The 18,255-nt window shown below is 37.5% G+C and overlaps 1 protein-coding gene across 2 annotated transcripts in view; it reads left to right on the top strand.

The window, feature by feature from the left end:
* Positions 1-5,344, top strand: part of LOC308611590 (ankyrin repeat domain-containing protein 26-like) — a 61,274-nt gene extending 55,930 nt beyond the window's left edge. For both annotated transcript variants that reach the window (XM_081260313.1, XM_081260314.1), the window contains 3 exons: positions 2,349-2,562; positions 4,417-4,600; positions 5,211-5,344. In XM_081260313.1, coding sequence (XP_081116439.1) covers positions 2,349-2,548 — 200 coding nt within the window. In that variant the 3' untranslated portion in view covers positions 2,549-2,562; positions 4,417-4,600; positions 5,211-5,344. The remainder of the gene's footprint in view (positions 1-2,348; positions 2,563-4,416; positions 4,601-5,210) is intronic.
* Positions 5,345-18,255: the final 12,911 nt, after the last annotated feature.

Here is an 18,255-nt window from a genome sequence, read left to right on the forward strand (position 1 = left end):
GGCATCTTCCTGGACCAGGGATCAACCCGTGTCCCTTGCATTGGGAGGTGGATTCTTAACCATTGTGCCACCAGGGAGTCCCTTATTGATTTTCCATGTCTTTTTTGTATTGTTTGTTTTGTTTTTTCTCATTGATTTTTTCTTTGATGTTTTTTATTTCCTTTCTTCTGCTTGCTTTTGGTTTACTTTGCTCTTTTTTAAAAAATATTTATTTATTTATTTTATTTTTAGCTGCGTTAGGTCTTTGTAGCAGCACGTGGGATCTTTTGTTGCACGCATGGGCTTCTTTCTCTAGTTGTGGCGTGTGGGCTCAGTATTTGTGACACTCCAAATTGGGTGTGGGCTCCAGCGTGTGTGGGCTCTGTAGTTGCGGCATGCTGGCTCTCTAGTTGTGGCTTGCGTGTTCAGTCATTGCAGTGGGCGGGCTTAGTTGCCCCATGGCATGTGGGGTTTTAGTCCCCCGACCAGGGATCAAACCCGTGTCCCCTGGATTGGAAGGCAGATCCTTAACCACCGAACCATAAGGGAAGTCCCCTAATTTACTCTTTTTCTGGATTTTTATATTGGAACCCAAGGTCATTGATTTGAGACCTTCTTTTCTAATATAGACATTCAGTGCTATAAATTTTCATGCAAGTAAGCAGCATTCCACAAATTGTAATATTTTATGTTTTCATTTTTATTCAGTTCAAAATACTTTGTAATTCCTCTTTTCATTACCTCTTTAATCCAAGGATTATTTAGATGTGTGTTATTTAGTTTTCGAATATTGGAGTATTTTCCAGAAATATTTTTGTTCTTCATTTCCAGTTTGATTGCTTTGTGGTCAGAGAACATACTTTGTATGACTTAAATCCTTTTGACTTACTCCTTTATTTTATAACCCAGAATATAGACTTCTTTTGGTAAGTGTTCCATGGCTACTTGAAAAGAATGGTGGTGTTCAAGTCTACAGTATTCTTGATGATTTTCTGCCTGCTCTTTCTATCACTTATTCATTGAGGGGTATTGAAATCTCAGATTGTAATTGTGGATTTGTCTATTTTTCTTTGCAGTTCTCTCAAGTTTTGCTTTATATATTTTGAAATTACTAGGCGCATAAACGTTTAGGGTTGTTATGCTTCTTATTAATTGACACTCTTATCATTATGAAATGACCTTGTTTATTGCTGATAATGTTTTTTGCTCTGAAGTCTACTTTGTTTGGTATTAATATAGCCAGTCTAGCTTAGCTTTGTTTTGCCACGTGTTAGTGTGGTATATCTTATTTCTAACCTTATTACAAATTTATGTCTGTATGTTTAAAGTGCATTTCTTATAGGTGGCATACAGTTGGGTCTTGCTTTTTGATCCAGTCTGACAATCTGCTTTTTCTTTAAAATTTATTTATTTATTTATTTGTTTAATTTTGGCTGTGTTGGGTCCTCATTGCTGCGCACAGGCTTTCTCTTGTTACGGCGAGTGGAGGCTACTCTTCATTGTGGTGCACATCCTTCTCATTGTGGTGGCTTCTCTTGCTGTGGAGCACAGGCTGTAGGCCCATGGGCTTCAGTAATTGTGGCATGTGGGCTCAGTCGTTGTGGCACATGGGTTTAGTTGCTCCATGACGTGTGGGAGCACCAGGGCTCAAACCTGTGTCTCCTGCATTGACAGGTGGATTCCTGACCACTGCTCCACCAGTGAAGTCCCTGACAATCTGCTTTTTAATTGAGGTTTTCAGACCATTTTCACTTAATGTGATTATTGATACAATAGGTATGAATCTGTCATTATGCTGTTTGATTTCTGTTTATCCCATCTGTTCTTTGTTCCCCTTTTCTTTTTCTGCCATCTTTTAGATTAATCAAGTAATTTTTATGATGTAGCTTTATTTTTTTGTTGTTTTGGTTTATTAACTGTAACTCTTTTGTTTCACTATTTTAGTGGTTGCTTTAGGGTTTACGGTATTTTACTTAGGGTTATCACAGTCCACCTTCAAGTAATATTGTACCACATCATATATAGGATAAGAATATTACAAAATAGTTTACTGCCACTTCTTCTCTCCTTGCCAGATCCTCCTGGATCTGTGGGATTGTAGTTTTCATTAAGTTTAGAAAGTTGTTGGCCATTCTTTTCTTCAAATATTTTTTTTCTGTTTCTTTCCTCCACCTCTTTGGGGCATTGTATATTTAGCCACTTGAATTCATGGTCAGGGAATTAAGGTCCCGCATGCTGTGCGGCATGGCCAAAAAACAAAAAATGTATTTGTTCAATGTATGGATGAGTGAAGGTGAAAATGCACAGTGCTTTATACATAAAAATTACTCATATATTTCATTTCTATCTTTGTTTTCTTCCTAATGCAGATTCTGTTAGCTTATTGAAAATTCAGGATGCAGTTCTTTCATATGAAAGATTAATAGAACTTAAGAAATATTACTGTGAACTACTTACAGGAAAAAATAAAAAAATGGAGAGTAAGGTTACTGGGCTACCAAAGGAGCTATCAGAAACAAAAGAAATGGAATCACAGTTAGAGCATCAAAAAGTGGAGTGGGAACAATAGCTCTGCAGCTTGAGGTATTGAACATCTTGGTTTTCAAGAAATATTTGAACTGTTTTTATTTACTGTAATACTACAGATGTGTATTTACTTTAATACTACGGGAAGTTTTATAATTGCTAACTTGCCTGCTTGGATTTTACAGGGGAGAAAACTTCATTAGTATTGTGGAGTATGAAATTCTTGGAAATAATACAGCAAGTTCTTAAAAGTGGATACTTCTACTAATAATTTAATGTATATATTTACAAATCATCATTTTCATGACCATACAGAAGTCCTCCATACGAAGCCTCATTTTTTTTGTAATATCTTTTTTAATTTTATTTTTTTATACAGCAGGTTCTTATTAGTTATCCATTTTATACATATTAGTGTATACATGTCAATCCCAAGCTCCAAGTTCATCCCACCCCCCTGCTTTCCCCCCTTGGTGTCTATACGTTTGTTCTCTACATCTGTGTCTCTATTTCTGCCTTGCAAATGAGTTTACCTGTACCATTTTTGTAGATTCCACATATATGTGTTAATATACCTATTTGTTTTTCTCTTTCTGACTTACGTCACTCTGTATGACAGTCCCTAGATCCAACCACGTCTCAACAAGTGGCCCAATTTCGTTCCTTTTTATGGCTGAGTAATATTCCATTGTATATATGTGCCACATCTTCTTTAGCCATTCGTCTGTTGATGGGCATTTACATTGCTTCCATGACCTGGCTATTGTAAATAGTGCTTCAATGAACATTGGGGTGCTTGTGTCTTTTTGAATTATGGTCATTATTTGTTTAGCAAATTGAATTTCAGTTATTTTTCATTTTTCTGTATTATATTTAATGCTACAAGGAATGTCTCTTCTATAAATTCATTTCTACATTTCTGATTATTTATTTTGAATAAATTCTTTAATATTGTGTTATTTGGTTAAAGTATGAGAACTTTTTAAAAAGGTCTTTGATCCATGTTTCTAAATTGTTCTCCAGAAAGTTTATATTTCTTTACACTCCCACCCACAGAAGTATGAAATTGCCATTTTTCTCAAGACAAAATTTTTAAAAACATTTATGTAGTTTTATTCTTAACATATGCATGGATGAAATAAAAGGTAAAAATGGAAGGTGATTACTGAGTAGTTTATTCAATATCTCTTTCATACAGAGATAAATTAGTTCACAGGTTTGTGCTGAAAGCACAAAATACTCTCTATTTAATTAATTAATATGGATCCTGCCTTACGGGCTTTAAAATTATTTATTAAATAGATAATAATCAACAAGTTGAAAATGTTACAAAAGAAGAAACATAAAAAGTGTGGGGCAACAGATATTAGACTCCCTAGCCTAGTCTTGGATTACAGTGTCTGAAGATATATGTTCTGTAAAAGGCATCTGCAGATTTTATCTGGCACTGTAAGTCATTTAGGGGTACCTGTAGTATTATATGAAGTTGAAATTTTATTTCTAGTGAACTTATAAACTTGTTTCTAAACAACAGCTTCTCTTCTTAACTAGTAACTAAATTATCTGTCCTAAAGGAGGAGTAATTATGACAGTGTGGAAAACAGGGTAATTTTCGGCCTAACCTCACTGAATAATTTCAAAATTTCTTTCCTACACTATTCACCAGAGTTACTCTTGACTAAAACTTACTTAAGTGGCAGAATGTTTTTTCATTGCTACCTTTCAAGTATATATATCTTTATGAAGAGATTGAAGTGAGGAATTAAAAATATGAGACCTAGAAAGGAAAAAAAAAACTGGAGAACAGAAATTTCATTAGGATACTAAATCAGCGGGTGAAGAGCCAGATCATAAAATGAACTTTTTATTTTCCAACAAAACACATTTTAAGGTAAGCATATTTAACTGCAGATTCACCCTAAAACAAGAAAAAAAGAAGAGAAGAAATGCTGACAGGTTATATGAAAAAATTAGGGAGCAGTTAAGAAGAAAAGAAGAGCAATACAGTAAAGAAGTTGAAATGAAACAACAACTTGAACTCAGTCTCAGAGCACTAGACATGGAACTGAGGACTGTGAGAAATAATCTGAATCAGGTAAGTTAATCTTTGGTGAAAATTTCAAATTTCCAACAGTATTTCCTCAGTATTATTTGTAATATCTCTTTGATTTAATATATATTATTTAGGTTTAAAACAAATAAAAAGTGTTATCTCATCCTAAATATGAACTATGACATTTATAGCTTAAATTATTAATTTCTTGCCATTCTTAGCTTCTAATACATGCTCTGTGTATGTTTTCTGAATGGAGGAATGGAAGGTAAATTGAGCTTAATGATTAACATAATGATTGGCATTTTTGGTCCATTCGAAAGTAATATTCTTAATTCCAATCCATGTGTTAATTTTGGCTTTTCTATGTTAGAATACAGGGTAAATTGCCTTGAGACTGCGATGGAACTAGGTAAATGCTTTGTAAAAAATTTTCTTTCACAATACTATATCTCCCTGTATTTTTGCTCTGTGATAAGTTTAGCAGTCATTTAAATTAAAATCTTAAGTTATTCATGTGGGATAAATATCCTTGTGTTTATTTTAAAAGGCTACTTCCTTTTAACAGTTTTTTTTTTTAATTCTGCTCTTAAGCTTTTGACATTTTTTTTTAATGGTATGAGACCAAAAACCCCATGAAATGTGTCTCCAGGTTGTAGAAGAGCGAAACGACGCTCAGAGGCAGCTTTCTCGAGAGCAGAATGCCAGAATTTTACAAGATGGAATCCTGACCAGTCACCTTGCCAAACAAAAGGAGATAGAAATGACTAATAAGGAAATGAATTCTGAGGTATTTTCTTTAATCATTTTCAAATATTTGTGTGTATGTATCTGTATATGTATATATTTTAAAAACCAATACTATACATCACAGACAGTGTAGAGGATATTTAAAACCTATTTAAGTATATTTTGGGGAGGGGGTTGACGTTTCTTGTCCATTGGATATTTAATATTTTTAATTCAAACATAATTGAATTATATTTGATTAAATTTAATTCAAGTAGTATTTTTTTATTTTTTGCTTTATAACAAATTTAATCAGTTATACATATACATATGTTCCCATATCCCCTCCCTTTTGCATCTCCCTCCCACCCTCCCTTCTTTCAAAATTGTAGTCAATCCTCTAAACCCTGCCACTGCTTTATCAACTAAGTTTATGAAATATTCTTAATCCTTTGTTTTCATGTCAACAATCTTCATAGCATCTTTACTAGGAGTAGATTCTATCTCAAGAAACCACTTTTCTTGCTCATCTGTATGAAACAACTCCTCCATTAAGTTTTATCATGAGATTGCAGCGATTCAATCACATCTTCAGGCTCCACTTCTAGTGCTAGTTTTCTTGCTATTTCCACCACATCCGCAGTTACTTCTTCCACTGAGGTCTTGAACCTCTCAAAAAGTCGTCCACGAGGGTTAGAATCAGCTTCTTCCAAATTCCTGTTAATGTTTATATTTTGACCTCTTCCCATGAATCACGAATGTCCTTAAATTTACTTCGCCAAGATCCATCAGAGGAATCACTACCGATGGCATCTATAGCCTTACAAAATGTGTTTCTTTCTTTCCTTTCCTTTTTTTTTTTTGCTGTGCTGCATGGCTTGTGGGATTTTAGTTCCCCCAAAAGGGACTGAACCCAGGCCCTTGGCAATGAGAGCATGGAGTCCTAACCACTGACCACCAGGGAATTCCCAAAATGTATTTCTTAAATAAGAAGACTTGAAAGTCAAAATTACTCCTTGACCCAGAATGGATGCAGCCATGAAAACATTAATCTTGTTGTACATCTCCATCAGAGCTCTTGGGTAATCAGGTGCATTGTCAGTGAGCAGTAATATTTTGAAAGGAATCTTTTTTTCTGAGTGAAAGATCTGAACAGTGGGCTTAGAATATTCAGTAAACCATTTGAAAACAGATGTGCTGTCATCCAGGCTTTGTTGTTTCATTTATAGAACACAGGCAGAGTAGATATAGCATAATTCCTAAGATCCCTAGGATTTTCAGAATGGTAAATAAGCATTGGCTTCAACTTCAAATCACCAGCTGCATTAACCCCTAATAAGAGAGTCAGCCTGTCATTTGAAGACTTAAAGCCAAGCATTGACTTCTTTCTAGCTATGCAAGTCCTAGATGACATCATCTTCCAGTATGAGGCTATATTAAAAATCTGTTGTTTGATATAGCCACCTTCATTAATTATCTTAGCTAGATGTCCTAGATTACTTGCTGTATCTTCTACATCAGCCCCTGCACTTTGATGTTGTAGAGACAGCTACTTTCCGTAAACTCATGAATCAACCTATGCTAGCTTCAAACTTTTCTTCTGTAGCTTCCTCACTACTCAAAGCCCTCATAGAATTGAAGAGAGTTAGGACCTTGCTCTGGACTAGGCTTTGGCTTAAGGCAAAGTTGTGGCTGGCTTAATCTTCTACCCAGACCACTAACACTCTTTTCATATCAGCAATAAGTTTGTTTCACTTTCTTATCATTCATGTGTTCAAAGGAGTAGCACTTTTACTTTCCTTCAAGAACTTTTCCTTTGCATTCACTACTTGGCTAATTGTTTGGCATAAGAGGCCTAGATTTTGGCCTATTTGAGCTTTTGATAGGCCTTCCTCCCTAAGTTTAATCATTTCTAGCTTTTGATTTAAAGTGAGACACATGTGATTCTTCCTTTCACTCGAATATTTAGAGGTCATTGTAGGCCTCTAGATTGACCTAATTTAAATATTCTTGTGTCTTAAGGTAGAGAAAGGCCCTAGGAGAGGGAAAGAGATGGGGGAGCAGCCTGTCAATGAATCAGTCAGAACACACACATTTATTAATTAAGTTCACCATCTTGTATGGGTGCCATTCTTGGCACCCCAAAACAATTACAATAGTAATATCAAAGATCACTGATCACAGATCACCATAACAAATTAAATGATAATGAAAAAGTTTGAAATATTGCAAGAATTACCAAAATGTGATACAGAGACACTGAGTGAGCAAATGGTATTGGAAAAAATGGCATAGATAGACTCACTTCATGCAGGGTTGCCACAAAACGTCTGTCAGCACACCTGTCTGCCGAAATGTCTGTCAGAAGAATTGTTTGTCTGAACTTCCCTCTCTGTGAATAACTGTTCATCTGCCTAACTGTCCATTAGTGGGGACATCCATCCATCTGAACACTGGTCTGTCTGAACACCCATCTGTCCACATGCCCATCTGTCAGAAAGTCTGTCTGCCAGAAAGGTTCTCTGTCAGAATGTGTATCCATGTGTTTGAATGTCCATCTGTAAAAATGTCTTTCTGAATATTAATCTGTCTAAATATGAATCTATCAGAGTATCCATTTTTCAGAAAGTCCATCTCAGAACATCTGTGTGTCAGAACACCCATCTCTAAGAATGCCCATCTGTCTGAATGTGTATCAATCTGTTCCAATGTCCATCTGTTTGTATGTCCATCTTTCTTAACTTATGTCCATCTGTCTGAACACCCACTGTCCGAACATCAGTCTGTCTGTGCGAACATCCATCTGTCTGCATGCTTATCTGCAAAAATGGCTCTCTGTCTGAACATCTATCCATCTGTCCAACCAACCATCTGTCTGAACATCTGTTCATTTTTCTGAATGTGAGTCTGTTTAAACGTCAGTCTGAACCCCTGTCCATGTGTCTGATAATCGTGTTTCTGAATGTCCGTGTGTCCAAAACTTGTCTGTCGGAACATCTGTCAATCTGTTGAAATCAGTCTGAACATCTGTCTGTCTGTTATACCAAGCAGGACTCTTTAGGACCCTCTCAGGTATACAAGCCCACCACCCCGTGCTCCGGCTCTCTTAAGTAAAAGGCTTTGCTTCAGGCTCCCCTGAGTCTCAAAAGCTGGCTCAAGAGTTAATGATTAGGAAAATGTGAACATGTAGAAACAAAGAATAGCTGTCAGGCAGGGAAACTGGTAAAAATTTAAACAGTAGATCAGCCATATAGCAGAGCCACCAGACCTTCCATTTCTCACTGAAAGACATAGATAATAATGTCTGACGCACATTCCTAAGTTGTTTTTACAGAAACCAGATTCCCACCAGATGGAAACTGCTGACCACAAGTACACAGACTCTGAACTCATTGGGACCAGAGGTTGATGATTCAGATTCTTGAAACTTCACCCTGTTACCTCACCACCAACCAGTCAGAAGAGTGTCCATGAGCTGATCAGACACCCTGAAACCCACACCCCTAATGTTGCCTTTAAAAACACTTCCCTGAATGCCATTAGGGAGTTCTGGTCTTTTGAGCAAGAACTGTCCTTTGTCTTTGCTTGATGCCTTGCAATAAGCACTTTACTTTCCTTCACTACAACCAGTGTCAGTAGATTGTCTTTGCTACATGAAGGGCATGTAGATCCAAGATTGCCAGTAACATCTGGACATCTGTGTGTCTGAACACCCATCTGTTGGCACACCCACCTGCCAGAAAGTCTGTCAAGGGAGGCATGCCTCATTGGAAGGCCATCTTTGGAGAAGAGCCTCCACACACCTTTATTAACCATTCTGGAGGCAGAATTGTGTGGTCTGCCATTTATTTGGGGCTGTGGACAACTTTCCTATTCTCATACATCAGGCCGCTCCAGGTTTTCAGTTTTTGCCTTAGTTTGTAGTATGTGGCCTCATGGCCAAGAGATGGTACTCAAGTACCCTTTAGATTTAAGGTTTGTTTTACATTTCATGAATCATTACCGTTCTGATTTAAGGTTCTGTTTTACTGGATTCCTTATGCCACTTACAGAGGCTGGCCACTGACAAACGGTTCTGGTTGACAAATCAGCTGAAATATGTCATTACCAGAATTCAAAGCCATGCCTAATGCTGGTCTCTGTGGGCTAAAGTACAGAGATTAGTGCATGGGGAAGCCAACTTTGCTCAGAACCAAGGGTCCAGTTAAAATGCTCATGTGCTGTTCTCCTCAGATTTTTGCCAGCAGACACATAAGAGATTAGGAAAAACAGAAAAGTATAGAAGACAACACAAGCAAAACATTCTCTGACATAAATCATAGCAATGTTTTCTTAGATCAGTCTCTCAAGACAATAAAAATAAAAGCAAAAATAAACAAAAGGAACCTGATCAAACTGAAAGCTTTTGCACAGCAAAGGAAACCATAAAACTGGGAGAAAATATTTGCCAGTGATGTGACCAACAAGGGCTTAATTTTCAAAATATACAAACAGCTCATACAACTCAATAACAAAAAACCAAACAACCCAATCAAAAAATGGGCCTAAATAGACCTAAATAGACATTTCTCCAAAGAAGACATCCAGATGGCCAACAGGCACACAAAAAAGATGCTCAATGTTGCTAATTATTAGAGAAATGCAAATCAAAACTTCAGTGAGGTATAACCTCACACCAGTCAGAATGGCCATTATTAAAAAGCCTACAAATAATAAATACTGGAGAGGACTTCCCTGGTGGTGCAGTGGTTAAGAATCTGCCTGCAAATGCATGGGACACAGGTTCAAGCCCTGGTCTGGGAAGATCCCACATGCCACAGAGCAATTAAGCCCACATGCCACAACTACTGAGCCTGTGCTCTAGAGCATGCGAGACACAACTACTGAGCCCACGTGCCACAACTACTGAATCCCGCACACCTAGAACCCATGCTCTGCAACAAGAGAGGCCACTACAATGAGAAGCCTGTGCACCAAAACAAAGAGTAGCACCCACTCACCACAGCTCGAGAAAGCCCGCATGCAGCAACAAAGAACCAACGCAGCCAAAAAGTAAATAAATAAAACAATAAAATAAATCAAGGGCCTCCCTGGTGGCGCAGTGGTTGAGAGTCCGCCTGCCGATGCAGGGGATACGGGTTCGTGCCCCGGTCTGGGAGGATCCCATATGCCGCGGAGCGGCTGGGCCCGTGAGCCATGGCCGCTGGGCCTGCGCGTCCGGAGCCTGTGCTCCGCAACGGGAGAGGCCACAACAGTGAGAGGCCCGCGTACCGCAAAAAAAAAAAATAAATAAATAAATAAATAAATAAATAAATAAATAAATAAATCAAAAAAATAATTAATTCTTTAAATAAACAAATAAATAAATACTAGAGAAGGTGTAGAGAAAAGCAAACCCTCCTACACTGTTGTTGGGAATGTAGATTGGTACAGCCACTATGGTAAACAGTATGGATGTTCCTTTAAAAACTAAAAATAGAGTTACCATATAGAGTTACCAGCTATCCCAGTCCTGGGCATATATCTGGAGAAAACTATAATTCAAAAAGATACATGCATCCCAATGTTCATAGCAGCACTATTTACAATAGCCAAGACAAAGAAGCAACCTAAATGTCCACCAACAGATGAATGGATAAAGAAGAAAAGAATGTGTGAGAGATATATATATATATAATGTGGACTATTACTCAGCCATTAAAAAGAATGAAATATTGCCATTTGCAACAACATGGATGGACCTAGAGATTATCATACTAAGTGAAGTAAGTCAGTCAGAGAAAGACATATATCATATGTTATCACTTATATGTGGAATCCAAAATATGATACAAAATGAACTTATTTACAAAACAGAAACAGAATCACAAACATAGAAAGCAAACTTGTGGTTACCAAAGGGGAAAGGGGAGGTGGGGGATAAACTAGGAGTCTGGGTTTAGCAGATACAAACTACTGTACATAAATTAGGTAAACAACAAGGTCCTACTGTATTGCACAGGGAATTATATTCAATATCTTATAATAAACCATAATGGAAAAGAATATATACACACACACACACACACACACACACACACACACATATATAACTGAATCACTTTGCTCTACACCAGAAACTAACACAACATTATAAAGCAACTATACTTCAATTTTTTCAATTAAATTTTTAAAAAAGAAAAGAAAAAGAGTAGACTGGAAATGTAAGGCATTTTTGACTCTAAATTAGAGGATGTTCAAGGATTTATTGTATTTCTTATTGGTGCATATTTGAAGAAAGTTTGTTTTGCTTTTCTCCTAAACATTACTCCTATAATGACATAAAATTAGTATATATGTAAAGGTTATCATCAAAACACTAAATGCTGCGGTACAGAGGCCCTTACAGTCAGCTCTTACTTTAATAGTATTAATGTTGATGATTTATGTACTTTCAGCTAATTCTTCTCTGTGTAAAGCTCACATTTTTGTATCAGTTGTTCCCCCAGGTTCATCATTGTTAGCAAACACGTTGATGTATTGTCATGAAAACAACCGTGCCAACGATAATAATACGTACATAAGTGTAGGGTCCTGTGAATAAAAGCAGAGGATTTAGGAGACTGGAAGGTGATGAGACTTATGGCACATGTCAACAGACACAGAGAAGATGAACTTCATTTAGGAGATGAAAACCAAAGGAGACATTTACAGACAGCAGGAATTACATGTTCTGATGTCTCTAAAAGAGCTCTCATGAGTAACAGAGATTGGATGAAGCCAAGCAAGGGAGTGGGAATTCCGCCAGGCACAAGAAGCTTCCTTCATCTCTCATAAGGTTTTGATCTCCTTCCCCTAGCATCTCTCCTCCACACACAGACATTCATAACTGTTCTCAAGAATGACTATGTGTGTTCACCCTCTCAACAGATATAAGGAAATGGCACACTACTAAAACACCAGTTAATAAACAAAAGTTTGAACATATCCTGTCTTTAAGAAGAAAGGTACCATTGAGGGTGCCTGGGAGGGGATATATTGTCAAGCAACTGTGAGGACACATATACATATGCATATGTTTGTATGCATACATACAAATCTGTTGCGTGTGCATGTGTGCATTATTCCAGAGAAATAAATTTTTGTCAGAAATTTCATTACCAGAGTTGAGGAATACCCTCTAGAACCTTGCTATATAAAGTGTGGTCCTTGAGCAAGCACCATCATCACCTGGGAGCCTTTTAGAAACTCTCAGGCTCTAACTCAGACCCACTGAATCAGAATCTGCATTAACAAGATCCCTTATGATTCATGTACAGATTAAATGTTGAAAATGCTGATCTACAATACTTTTTTCAAAGAGCCTAATAACCACTCATGAAATCAGTTTAGGCTGTTGGAACCAGCCCTTGAAAGAAAAATCAGGACAGGGGGATGGAAGAAGAGATGGCAGGAGACGGAAAGAGAAATGGAGAGAAGGCGAATCAAAACAAATAGGAGATATGAGAGCATATTGCAGTTAATATGGATAAGTATTATTTCATGAGCATGTGGTTTCCAAGGTTACCATAGCAGAGGAGGAGATATGGAGGCTGCACACTGGCTTTATACAGCCTAAACCAGAAATCTATGAATGCCCACAGTCCATTGGCCAGATTTAGTCACATGGTTCCAACCTCACTGCAAGGAATGCTGGGAAAAAGAGAGGAGCACATGAATATTCAGTGAACACTGTCTCCTCCACAACCCATGCACTGTTTTACCCCACAAACTTGAATGTGACTTCTATGAGAGATTTATCTGTTAGGCCTCCCTGCTGGATCCCCAGCCATGAGCTCTGTACCTGGCACAGAGTATGCCCTTGTTAAATGTGTAGAGAATGAATAAATGTGCCTTTACCATTAAGTTAACTAGATACCGAGATTACAAAAATAAATCTGATGCCGTTCCTCTTTTCAATGAGCTCCCAGGATTCTTCTCTCACATTTTGGAAAAAAACAGGTTTCAGAAAGTTCACCTTGCCATCTCTATATCTCCTAAGAACTTCCTTTGGCCTTAACTACATCAATCATCACTTCTCTCCCTTGGTCACTACTCTTACTCTACACATACAGGATTCTCCTGCTTCTCTCCAAGCGGCTTCACATCGTCCCAAACCTAAAAATACCTTCTCTCCCTTGGTGACTACTCTTACTCTACACTTACAGGATTCTCCTGCTGCTCTCCAAGTGGCTTCACATCGTCCCAAACCTAAAATAACCTTCTCTCAAAACTGCTTCCCCTACATGGCTCCACACCTCCCATTCACATGCCACAGTCTTCTATCCTCACCTATTTATACTCTATTTAAAATGCTTCCTCAAAAGCTATTGGTGACATCCTAATTTTTAAAGCAGATTTATTGATATATAGTTCACATACCATACAATTCACCAACTTAAAGCTCAAAATTCAGTCATTTTTAGCATATTCACAGATATGTGCAATCATCACCACTCAATTTTAGAGCATTTTCATCACCTCAAAAAGAAACCCCATACCCTTTAGCAATCACTCCACATCTTCCCACCATCCCCTACCAGCCCTGAGCCATCATTAATATACTTTCTGTCACTCTATTTTCTTTCATCTGAATGGAATCTTATAATATATGGCCTTTTGTGACTGGCTACTTTCCTTAGCATAATGTTTTCAAGGTTCACCCATGTTGCAGTGTGTATTAGTACTTCAATGCTTTGGGTTTTTTTTGGTGTACATGGCCCTCTCACTGTTGTGGCCTCTCCCGTTGTGGAGCACAGGCTCTGGACCCGCAGGCTCAGCGGCCATGGCTCACGGGCCTAGCCGCTCCGCGGCATGTGGGATCTTCCCGGACCGGGGCACGAACCCATGTCCCCTGCATCGGCAGGCAGAGTCACAACCACTGCGCCACCAGGGATGCCCCCTTCAATGCTTCTTATTGCCAGATAATATTCCATTGTATGGATATGCCACATTTTGTTCATTATTCATCAGCTGATGGACATCTGGATTATTTCCACCTTCTGGGTATTATGAATAACACTGGTGAGAACATTCATGAACAAGTTCTTATGTGAACATGTGTTCATTTCTCTTGGATATATACCTAGAAGTAGAATTACTAGGTCATATGGTCATGTGGTAACTCCATATTTAACATTTAGATGCTATCAGACTGTACCATTTTAATTCTCTCAGCAGTGGACAAGGGTTCCAGTTTCTACATGTCTCACTAGACTAGTTATTCTCTAACATTTTGATTTTAGCCATCCTAGGGGCTGTGATATCATACCTTATTATGGTTTTAATTTGCATTTCCTTGAAAATGAAAGACTTCCTAACTTTTTAATTCATTTTTTTCCTCATTCTTTATCCAATGTGTCCTTTCTTTAGCTTTTAACACAATTCTTGACACAACTCAGTTCTCTCCCCTTATATGGTACCTGAGATCTGCTGCTCACCCCAGGTTCTGTTCCTGAATCTCTGGCCTCTTTTTCTCAGTCTCCTTCACTGTCTCTTACACCCACCCCATAAACTCTGCTGCCCCCCAGGACTCCATCCTCACCCATGCCCATGTCCCTCCATTGTCCGTCCACTGACCCTGTCCATGCCTGTGCCTCCAACCATCACCCAGATGGAACTTTGGAATGTATATACTTCCCAGGTCTTAATACCAAATTTACTTTTAAATTAGTTTTAATAAGAAACCCAATTAAAAGTTCAATCAAATATTAATAAAACGTTCATGGCTAAGATGCACAGAAAATATTATAAACTATAATTAGTGATATGATCCCTTCATCAAGCTATCAGTTAAAAATAGGTACATAGATAACATTATATATTAAAAGAAATCCCCAGATAAAAGAACATTAAGTTGTAACGTACTGTTTTCTCAGTGTCTTTGTGGTCCAAGAAGGCAATTCATGCTCTAGCCCAGGAGTCAGTAAACTTTGCTTAAAGAGCCAGATATTCGATATTTTAGGCTTTGCTGGCTATATGGTCTCTGTCATAACTTATCACTCCATCTTTGTAATACAAAAGCAGTTATACACAATATGTAAATAAATAAGCAAGGCTGATTTCCAATAAAACCTTGTTTCTAGAACAGCCAGCCAGCCCACGGGTTGTGGATTCCTGCTCTAGCGGATGTGATGACATCTGCATCACAGCCAGCAGGAGGAGGAAGGAGAATAGAAATGTATACCTTCAACATTTAGGAACATTTCTACTTACTTATCATTGCCTGAAATTTGTTCACAAGGCCTTACCAATCTGCAACAGAGTTGGCAAAATAGAGTCTTTAGTCTGACTATCAGCTGCTAAATATTGGGGAGGAGAACTATTACTGAGGAAGTAGGAAAAAGTAGATTTAGGGACAGTTAGCATTCCCTGCATCAGTAAGCTATTTTTATGGGAGAAAGACACGTACTATATGATCTCACATGTAGAATGTTTAAAAAAAACCAACAGAGTTCATCGATACAGAGAACAGATTGGAGGTTGCCAGAGGTGAAGGTGGGGTGAGAGGTGGGGAGGGGGAAACACAGTGTGGGGGGAAGGCCAACATAGGTGAAGAAGTCAAAAGGCACAAACTTCCAATTATAAAATAGATAGGTCATGGAGATGTAACATACAGCATGGTGACTATAGTTATTAATACTGTATTGCATATTTGAAAGTTGCTAAGAAAATAGATCTTAAAAGTTTTATGACACAAACACAAATGTGTAACAACATATGGTGATGGATGTTAATTAGACTTCTTGTGATCATTTTGCAATATATACAAATATCAAATCATTACATTGTGCACCTGAAACTAATATAATATTATATGTCAATTATACCTCAATAACTTAAAAAATGAATATCAGGTAAAAGGGAAAATGAACCCCTACCATCAGAACATTCCACTATAGCTCCTGAAAATTAATATAATATTACTATTCCTAGGTTCATTTTACATTGGAATAAAATGAGAACATATATCTTTAATTTAAAAAATCATTATTTTTATGTTGATCTAATTTTTCTGAAAAGTCTCTCTGGTAAACTTTCCCCAGCTTGGGATTGGCTTAAGAAAACAGAAGTTATGGAAACATATGGTCACTGAAGACAACTAATCCCAATCTACATGGCACATGAAGACATGAACAAAAGAATCAGCATTAACAGAATTCTTGGCCAAAAGCAGCCACGTTTCTTATTTAAGGAAAATAATATGAAAGTGACATAATGCAACTTCACATTAAGGATGTTAACCAAGAATGGGACCCATCCCTTCACTAGATGCAGATATGGCTCCTAATATTCTAGTTGGGAAGCCTACACCTCATTCTTGCGGTTATATTTTGCAGTTCTATCATCTATTTTTCTCCACAAAATACTCTCTACCCTATAAGAAAGAGAACAAAAATAAGGAAAAGTGAGCTGTTGACTCAAAAAGGTAGCTTCAACCTGATTGAGACCAAGAAGACCTAAAGTTGTCACCAGCCAGCTCAAAAACTTCTCTCAGGAGCTTCCATTCACTGAATTCCTTAACTCCCCGTCTGAAATATCCTATCCCTAAATCTCTCAGAATGCCACCGCTTCCATATGTACCTAAGAGCCTGAGTTCCCTGTGATTCAGCTCAAAATATGACACTACCCTCACCCTCCTTCTCAGCTGTTTAAAAAGGCAATACTTATAACAAAGCAGGGAAGGGGGAAGAGGAGCAGGGAGAAAAAAAGAATATAGATCTACCACAGCAAAAAGGATGCAAAAAAAGGCCAGTTTTCCCATCACCCTTGTAAAATATCTTCATGCATTACCATGACATATCCCTCCCCCTTCATTAAACACACACCACACACACACACACACACGGAGGAGGGGGCTGTAGCTACCACCTCTTTATCATTCCCCAAAGAATCCACCCCTGTATTAGACACATAACCAGAATTGTGTGTTAGTGAATATGTTCATGCACAAACCTATTCAATCTTCTCATGTCTAGGTAAAGATCTCCAGTGACCCATCTGCTCTTTTACATGCCTACACTCCCATGTTAAAAAGGTATTATGCCCCCGAATGGTAAACACATATCACCTTTCCCTTGAACAAGTCACCTCGTTTAACTCTCCCCAGTGTTGCCCTATTCCCAAGGTCATGTCTCAGATACAGAAAAGAACTTTTCAGATCACTTTTGATGGCCCTCAGACAGCTATCTTGTGGTGCTCCTTGGACTGATGAATTAGCCTGCAGCAATGTGAAAGGGGGTAAGACAGTGAGACAAGATTTATGAGTTCCAGGTTTCTCTAGTATGACTCAAGTAATTCCCAAGACCAAATTATAGGCTATTGTGTGATGTCTCCACCATGAAGGGCATTTGTAAATATTTAGGATGGTTTTATACAACAAAGAATTATTAACATGAAAGCATAATAATGGCATGTAATATATACATTCTCAGATTATGTAGATAACGGAAAGGTTTTTTTTTCATTTTAAATTGTGAGATATAATGCATGCACAGAAAAGAACATATTGAAAAGTAGAAGCAAGGTTTTTGAAATATTTGGGGTTTTTAAGTTGTAACAGATATGTTCATTTTAAAGCAAGGTATATTTTTTTGCCTATTGACTTGGAAAACATAAAAAAATATCATCTTGTGATATAAAGTTTTTGGGGTATGTATCAGAAAGTCTTAAAAAATGTGTACACACTTCTACTGGAATTCCACTTCCAGGAAGTTATCCCAAGGAAATAATCTGACCAATGTATAATTATTTAGTTACAGGGATTATTGCTATGTTTTTAAAAAATCATATTCCCAAATTGGAAAAAAAATGTATCACAGAATCAATGAAATAAGTATAAAAGCAAATGTAAGATCTGGGAAGAAAAAAAAAAGAAATGTATAAGCAGGGTTGACAAACTTTTTCAGTATAGGGCTAGATAGTAACTATTTTAGTCTTTGTGGATCATT

This window comes from Mesoplodon bidens, assembly GCF_964165515.1.
Source record: "Mesoplodon bidens genome assembly, contig: HAP1_SCAFFOLD_129, whole genome shotgun sequence".
Classification (NCBI taxonomy): Eukaryota; Metazoa; Chordata; class Mammalia; order Artiodactyla; family Ziphiidae; genus Mesoplodon; species Mesoplodon bidens.